This window comes from Apaloderma vittatum, unplaced genomic scaffold (genome assembly GCF_000703405.1).
Source record: "Apaloderma vittatum isolate BGI_N311 unplaced genomic scaffold, ASM70340v1 scaffold4177, whole genome shotgun sequence".
NCBI classification, from domain to species: Eukaryota; Metazoa; Chordata; class Aves; order Trogoniformes; family Trogonidae; genus Apaloderma; species Apaloderma vittatum.
Window position 1 is genome coordinate 120888 of NW_009725588.1, and position 8901 is coordinate 129788.

The 8901-nt window shown below is 38.9% G+C and overlaps 1 protein-coding gene across 1 annotated transcript in view; it reads left to right on the plus strand.

The window, feature by feature from the left end:
- NELL2 (NEL-like 2 (chicken)) overlaps window positions 1-8674 on the plus strand; it is a gene marked incomplete at its 5' end in the record, with an annotated part of 119525 nt that extends 110851 nt beyond the window's left edge. The window contains 4 exons of the mRNA XM_009872951.1: window positions 1647-1840; window positions 2864-3040; window positions 5184-5408; window positions 8047-8674. Of these exons, the coding sequence (XP_009871253.1) occupies window positions 1647-1840; window positions 2864-3040; window positions 5184-5408; window positions 8047-8097 (647 nt within the window). The remainder of the gene's footprint in view (window positions 1-1646; window positions 1841-2863; window positions 3041-5183; window positions 5409-8046) is intronic.
- Between the last annotated feature and the right edge of the window lie 227 nt (window positions 8675-8901).

The window sequence follows — 8901 nt, forward strand, 5'->3', positions numbered from 1 at the left end:
AATCTGTTAGCATTGCAAATTGAATCTTCTTGCTAGCGTTATACACTTCTGGCTATGCATTTTTCCCCTCTTCTTAACATTTTGGCAGTGAGTGTCATAGATTGTTTATGCATTGCATGCAAAGTTCTTTCCTTTTATCAGGCTTAAATTTGTTGTCTTTCAATACACTGTCCTCTGTCTTGTGTGTTAGGCAATACAGAGAACAAAAGCTCTCAACATGTCTTCTCTGGAGTATTCATTATTTTTTTGGTTATATCCCTTCTTGCTGATGTTCTTTTAGAGATGAACAATCCATACCTTTTCAGTTGTTCTCAAATGACATTTTCCTCATGCTTCCCATAAGCCCTTGTAATTTTGCAGTACTTTTTTTTGGAGAATGTGCCACTATTAATGTGCACAGTATTTGAAGGAAACCCACAATGCTGTTTATTTATAAAATGAAATTCCAATTATTTCCCTGCTGTTTTTCATCCCAATTCATATTCATGTTAGCAGCTTGTTTACTTTCTTTTTTTTTTGACTGCAGCCACATTTGGAATTGAAATGATAATTCAGTTACTTCACTTTAAATGTGCTTGAGGTGGAGGCTTCATTCCTATTATTGAGCCCAAAGCTAAGCTTTTATGCTGCTGCTGAAAGATACATGCATGACCATATTGCTTATTTTGTCTTGTACTGCTTTGTTGGACAGTTAAATATCACAACTCTGCTTTTTAATGAACTGTAATTGAGAGCTTGGGCCAGACTGTTGCAAAGTTGTATTTAGAACTGAACTTGCTTTATTGGTATTTGCAATCACTAGGATCTAGTGTTTACTTTTTTGGTGTTTTCCATATAATTATTTGCTTCATGCCCTTTCAAAGATCTTTTCCCAGATAACTTTTTTTCCTATGGACAACTGAATAAGTTAAATAAAAACTATTCAAGTAGAAGACAGTGTGTGCTGCTAGTTTGCCCTTGCAAAATACTTGCGTGTGCCTTGATGAAGTAGGCATTTAACAGTATGGTTGAATTCTTTCAGATATGATTGTTTTGAAGTAATTTACCTTTATTCACTGGAGGCATTACTTTTTTTTTCTTTATTTACTGTGCTAAACACAAGGAGTATAGATGTCACCGCAGCTTGAATAATTAAAATATTCTAGTTTGCAGATCCTAATGATGATGCACCTTAAAGCATGGTATGCTTGCTTAAATGAGCTTACAAGGTCACTATTCACATCAGGTTCTCAGGAAGTGAACTCAAGTGTGCCAAGCAGAAGCAGCAAAAGGTTTTGGAAACAAGATTCTGCAACTTTTCCTACTTCACTCGATATGTCTCATGAATGGTTGCCACAAACTAATGTTCTTTATGGAGCTGAGGATTATTTTTGTTCTTATGTTTCCTGTGGTTTCTTCATTCTGACTGCCTTATTAACAGCATTCACTTAGATTCATAGGAAAGCTCAAAACATGTTTTAAGAGTTGATGTGATATGACAAATATTTTTTGTGAACTTGTAAGTCATTTCTTCTCATTCTGGTGAAGTGCAAATTAATTTTCAGCTGAAGGCTTTAATGGCCAAGAATAATTTACATTGACTGCCGCAAGAACATTTTTGTTAATTGAATGTGGTCTAAGAGCATTACATGGCGTGTTTTTTGCAGACATTGATGAATGTGGAACTGGAAGGCATAGCTGTGCCAATGACACTGTTTGCTTTAACTTGGATGGTGGGTACGACTGTCGGTGTCCCCATGGCAAGAACTGCACAGGAGACTGTATCCATGAAGACAAAATCAAACACAACGGTCAGATTTGGGTGCTGGAGAATGACAGATGCTCTGTCTGCTCGTGCCAGGTCAGTGGAAACAGCTGCTTCTGCAAGATGGTGGTAGTGATGAAGGGAAGAGCAACATGATTCAAGTGAATTTCCTGCTCTAGCTGCCTTCTCAGGTGTGCATGCGGTGCTGCAGAAAAAGAGAATTACATATTATATGGGGTCTTAGGACACCTCTCTCTAACTTGCATGAGCAGAACTTTCATTATGTGATACTGGAAGAGGGATGATAGTACTATTTTGTTAGCAGAGATGCCACCTGTGTTTTCTGGGTGGGAGTAGCAGCATTTTCATGCAAAGAAGCTGTCTGTCTAGACACATATTGGAGTTGGTGACTGACGCCAGTATCTCTAGCAGATGGCTATAAATAGAGGTAGGTTCTATGTCTGCAGAATAATTCAGCTTAACTTTCTCAAATGTTCGCTGTGGGAAGCTTGATCCCAAGCTAAATGCTGGTGGAGAGTGAAGGCCCAGTACACTACTGACGAAGTCCTGAGCATTTCAGCAGCTCAGGTTTCATAGGCATGAATTTAATTTCAGGTTACCTATCATCTGCCTTATGTGAATAATAACAGACAAGAGGGAATGATCTGGAAGTTTAAAGCAAGACTCAAGTAGCATCTGAATGAGAATGACATAAACTTCATAGAATCACAGGGTCGTTAAGGTTGGAAAAGACCTCTAACATCATCAAGTCCAACCATCAACCTAACACCACCATGACCACTAAACCATGTCTTAGTGCAACCCATTAAAATTTGACCCTTGGGAAAGACGTCCTTGGGTTTCATCAGCTTAGGTGAGAGCTGTCTGAAGGTTGGTTATATGAAGACAACAGGGGAATGTTTTTGGTAGTTACTGAGTGTGTATTGTGGTTTCTGCATGTGTTTGAACTGTATTTTGACAAAGATACCATACAGTGGAAAAACTCATGGATTCCAATCTAGTGGCTTAGAATCATGCCCAAAAAATCAATTTTAGTACTAATACTGCTGGAATTGGTCAAATTTCTGCCATCACTCTATGTCTGTCTTCCAACAACAGAGTGGTTACGTGATGTGCCGGAGAATGGTCTGTGACTGTGAAAATCCCACCGTTGACCTCTTTTGCTGTCCTGAATGTGACCCAAGGCTCAGCAGTCAATGTTTACATCAGAGCGGGGAGCTTTCCTACAACAGCGGTGACTCCTGGATACAGAACTGTCAACAGTGTCGCTGTTTGGTAAGGCTCCTGGTATCAGCAGCAGAGATGGGAGGGAAAAAGGATATGAGATATTCTGATCTGTGAATAGTTAATTTTCATGCATTAGCATCCATTTATTTTCCTCTGGAGTATGTGTGTAATCGAAATCTGATTTTCATGGATATTTGCCAGTATTGTCAAGTTCCAGTCAAAAATGCATTTTGACACTACAGACATAACAGAAATTATTTAATCATGAAGATTGTTTTAGCAAAGCGTGGAGGTCATTTGGATATGGCACCTGCATAGCAACACTCCTGAGTTCACTCATTCAAAGACTGCTGAAGATTTATAAGGGAATTCTGAATATTTATTTATTTATTATCATGGTTGATAATTTCAAAGATGCCACTAGACTAAGATTTGTTTATTCATTCAGACGTTCTGAGTAGCAGATAAAATAATATGACTTGATGCATTTTTCAGAATAGTGAAATGTTTGAAAAAACCACAAAGTTAAAGCTTGTAATCTTTTCTCCTAGGCACATATTTCAAGAGTCTGAGAAAAAAACTAATCTTTATAATGCTGCTCAGGGAAGTTTCCATGACAGAAAAAAAAAACCCCAACATGAAAAAAAAAACCCAAACCAAGGAGCTTTTATCACAGGTTATATCCAAATGTAAAGCTTAGTCCATCTAGCAGCTTTCCCTTGTCAAAATATATATGAATAACAGCCAGAAAACAATTTCTGTAGACACTGTGCTTGCAGTGTTGCCACTTCTAAAACCCAGTGAAATAGGTTCCCAGGTGATTCATTAAATGTCTTAAAAACAAAGCAAAACAACCTACAGTTCAGAATCTCCGTAGATTTCTCTTTTTCAAGATGCTACTTCTGTAGCTAAAGCCTGCTTTCCTTCAGTTGTCGGGGTTTTTTTGGGGTGACAATATAGTGTCTGCTCCTTTGTCCATCACTACAAAAAAAACTAAATTGAAATATCAGGATCAGTGACTGGTTTTAAAATTGCTTTCATTCTTACCATCATGTGACTCAAAAAACCAAAAACTGACCCAGATGAGAATTTTGTATAAGAGTTGCTTGACAATACTTTCTGCAAAAAGAGGAGTAAATTTTCAGCTATGGCAAATCCCTTGGAATTTTTTTTTTTACTTTTGATCTGGAGATATTGTACTCATTATTCTCAAAGCCCTAGATACATTTTTTTGTGAATAAATTTCTTTTCTAGGGACAAGTGCTTTCTCTGTGCCCCCCTTGAATCCAGACTACTCAATCTCTGCTCAAAGGAGCTGAATAAATGGGAGGTCAAAGATGGACCTCCTCCTAAAGAAATACGTATTAGTGACTTCTGTGAAGTCCTTTCTTTGACCAATGGATATGAAACTTTGGCCCTTGTCCAGAGTTGAAGGGAAGCTGATCTAATCTTCTGGTAACTGACATGAATAATTAGACATCTTTAGATTTGTGTACAGGCATATGGTCACTTCCCCTTAGAATGTTCTGGCAAGAACAAAAGAGAAACACAAACCTCTCTTCTGATCTTTTCATACCCTGAGTGTACTGAACCCTTCTTGCAGAAAGTGTGATTAACTTTGGAAGTTCAGGTATTCTGATCATAACATCATAGATGGATGGTGCATGGGTGCAGGTCCCCTCACTGAAAATGCATTGGGCTGCAGGTAGCTTGACTCCCCTAGTCCTGCCTGTGCATTTGTAACTGTGGCATTCAGACCTGAATTTGAGGGCTTTCTATGGTGAACCAGCAGCCTGAATAGAAGTAAGAACTGGGTGAAAATTGAGATTTCAAAGCTCTTTTGCAGTACAGCCCTGTTATGGCTTCTGTTATTTGCAGAAGTAGGACTTCACGTGGACATAGCCGTGTTCTATGTTGTGTGATGTTTATGGAGAATATTCAGCTGCAGCTTGATGTAAAGTGTGTTGAAGTAAGGGAAATCTCATACAATTTCTGATTAGCATGCAGAAAAAAATCACTCAGATTGCTGTGTGTTCCACAGGCAGTGAATATCAGTGTCCTTTACACTGACTTCTGAATAGGACCAGACGGATAAAACTAGCCAGCTAAGAAACATTCTGCTGAGTCAGAGGAACGGGTAATGAAAGAAGACCTGATAATCTTCTCTTCTTCTCCTCCTATGTGTAAACAGCAAGGCGAAGTTGACTGCTGGCCCTTGCCCTGCCCAGAGGTGGATTGTGAATTCAGCGTCCTCCCTGAGAATGAGTGCTGCCCACGCTGTGTCACTGACCCCTGCCAAGCAGACACCATCCGCAACGACATCACGAAAACCTGCCTGGACGAAACCAATGTCGTTCGCTTCACTGGATCTTCTTGGATTAAACACGGCACGGAGTGCACCCTCTGCCAGTGCAAGGTAAAGAGCGTAAAAACTAGGCTTAGATGCTTCTTTCTAAGCTTGTTCTGTGGCGCGTAAATATTAATGCAATGAGTCCACTCAGTGGATAGTTGGTGTCTACAGTTGTTCTAAAGCAGCAGAGATAACAGCAAAAGCGTTCTGCTTAGTCAACTTTTCTCTTGTATGTGCTAAACGGATGATTTAATGTGCTAGCAGGTCAGAAGCAGGACAATGTGCTGTGCACATGGTAGTGGGCTTCACTTTTCCACCAGAATGGCTCAATTCAAGTTTGATCACGGTTCTTACTCTATAGCTCCACACTATGTTGGAAACATACCCAATAATGAATATGTAAGAATAGACTTCACACAAAAAACTTGTTCTATGTGATACTGTAGTGTTATCAGAACTGATTGAATTGCTTTTTGAGAATAATAATTGTTTAGAGAATTAAAGAACTACTTGCATCGTTACATAGCTTTCTTGCTTTAAAATTAGTAGTAGAATCAACGTAACGTTTAGAACATTTAGTAGTTTTGTAGTCAAAGGAATTGTCTGTGGAGAAAAATTAATGGCTATGGGCTTACGTGAATGCTGCCATCTCTTTTTAAAGATACAAAAGAAAAGGAAGTTAAAATAAGTTTTTCCATTCGAACTAAGCCAGTACTGAAGAATGACAGAGTGTTTCCACAGTAGCCAAGGAGACACAGCAGGATTCATCCAGAGATCTTTAATTATTACTGAAATTCAGAGCTGATTTTTATCTATATCCTGTGTCTTTCCCAAGGAAGATACTTCCCAAACTCTAGTACATGGTACAATTAACTCCTGTGAGAACATGCTCATAAAAAATAATCTAATTTCAACACTTCCTGCTAGGAGAGATGGGGAGTAACAGACCCTGTAGCAGAAGCTGTTGGGCATCACCTTTTTCCTCCACTTTGCCTGATGCAATGCTATGTGCAACAGCAGTTGCTAATGTTGGGGCATAGTCCTTTTATGAGGGAAGTGGCATGTGCCAAAGTAAGAGTAGGCATTTGTCTGGATGTCAGAATGGGTTGGTGGTTAGAACAAAATGACAGAGTGGCTAATAGTTGGAAAGCCAGCTGCTGCCCAAAGGATGTAGACACAGGCTTACGTGCAGGAACCTGTACTTTTGGGGTCTGTACACTGGTGGCATATGCCAGTTCCAATACTAGAAGTTACTTTTTGCTTAAGCGAGTTGCTGAGGTTTATGTGCCTCAGTTTCCCCATATGTAAAACAAATAGTTACATGTGATTCCTCTCTAAAGCACTTTTGAGATTCGGGGATGGGAAATGTGTTTGTCTGGTTGTAGTGATAATCGATGGCAATGCAGAAGCCAAGTATCTGATGGCCACCTGTCTGCTGCTCCCATCTACCCTTTTCTCTTAAACAAAGACTGAACCTAAAACATTGACTAATTTCTATTCGGTGTAAACATGTACATAGACTAAGGAAATCCACTGCTGCATTATGGACATATGTGAGATTAAAACTCTGCCAAACCCCATAGATTTGATACAGCTCAGGTGTGAATCTGCATAACAATGAAGATGTACCACTTTGTCCTTCAGCAAGCCAAATCTTACTCAGTTCTCTTGCAAGAGCAGTTTTCTTTTTGAAACATACTGTTGCTCATAATGGCAGCATTTTAATACTGTACTTCTGCACACGAGCAGCCTGCTCCCTCCACATCTGGTTCAAGCTGTGCTCAGTTTGTATAGTTCTCCCTCTCATTCATCCTGTGTCACCCCACTCTTTTCCTGCAAAGCATCACATCGAAGGTCAAAGCTCCAGTCTAAGCCTCTCTAAGCAAGCTAGAGCAAAATAGGTTTACACAAATCCCTGGGCATCAGCTAAAGCTGCCTTAGCCACAAAACCATTTCAAATTACAAGTAAAGAAGGTGGGCAGTAGCATTGCCTAACCTTCTGTAACAGAAGGAATGAAAGAACATGTATAAATGATTCAGACCTTGGTCTTTAATCAGTGCTGGCAGTTTATTAACTGAAGGTACTTGGAATAGTTTAAAAGTAGTACACACTTTTTATTTATATTGTAAGAATCAGACTTAAGAAGTAGTAGAGATGCATAAAAAAATTTTCTCTAGTACTTTAATGATGTCCATAGGCAATCTGTTCCCTTGGTAGCTAATATTCTCAGAAGAATGTCTGGACTATCACGAAAAACTATATGGATTAATGTTTGCTGGTGTTGCAGCCAGGCATTATTAACTTGTAAAACCCAGAGTCCCTTCTGCCTGATCTAAATAGAACTCCCAGGCACCCTGTCTTCTTCAGCAGCTTTGTGTACTTGAGCAGATGCCTGATATCTTTATGTCTGGAGCATTTCTTCCCCCAATTCCAGCTTCTTTCAATTTGACTATTGTAGCTCTGGGATACAGACCACAGCAAACCAAGCAATTAGAGGATTCATAATAGCCCATTCCCTTGGGCAAGGGAAGGACATGACAACACTGTCATGAGTCAGATTAAAATCTGTACATGTCTTGTGTTTTACAAATCTGTACATTCAAATCTGATGGGTGTTTGCAAATGCCTAAGCTTGTTAAGTCGCCTTGGTTTGTACAAAATGCTAATTGTTTCAATTTTTCTTTCTGTTTTTCCTTCCTTTAGAATGGCCACGTCTGTTGCTCAGTGGACCCACAGTGCCTTCAGGAACTGTGACACCAACAACCATCTCCCACAAACAGTTTCTGATTAAATAATTTTCCTTCACAAAAAAGACCTTTAGACCAAAAATTGTACAAAATTAAAACTAAAATTAGATTGGTTTTGCCCACCTAAAGTGCAGATACATGATGAACTCAGTTAATTGAATCAGAGTGAAATTTATGGGACTCGAGTCAAGCTTAGATGTGTAAACCTGTGTATGAGGTTAGGCCCAAATCTTCTGGCTATTTGTCTGTCTGACATCATTATGCAGAATATTTAGGTTAGTGTAAAGTGACACATTGTAATGCTGTACATAACGATGTCAAGATCCAAAATCGACTAGGAGACCCCATGGGGTCTTCCGAAACCTTGAGAGTCTAACACTTGACCAGATGCAGAGATTTTTACCTAATCATATTTGGAACTGCAAAAATGTGTTTGATTGCTCAATGCAGAATTTAGCAGATTTTTGAGTGAAAGAATGAAGCCTTCAGGAATAAAAAACCTAGCAGCTAAGGTGCGATATGTACAGTATGTGCGCTAAAAAAAAAAAAAAAAAGAATTTATTGTAAAAACAAAGAAAAAAAAACGTGATGCACAGGCATGGCTTCTTAATGTTTTCTGATGGGAAAAGTCATCAATATTTCCTTGTTTTACTGCACTTACTATGATTTCTTGATTGAATTTGTTCAGTATAAGCTCGTTATTGTGCAAATTTAAATAAATATTTCTCTTACCTTAAGTTTCTCTTTGTGCCATCTTTCCTTTTCAAGGGTGTCTTTTTCATTTGTATTATTACTGTTCCTTGTTTGCCTA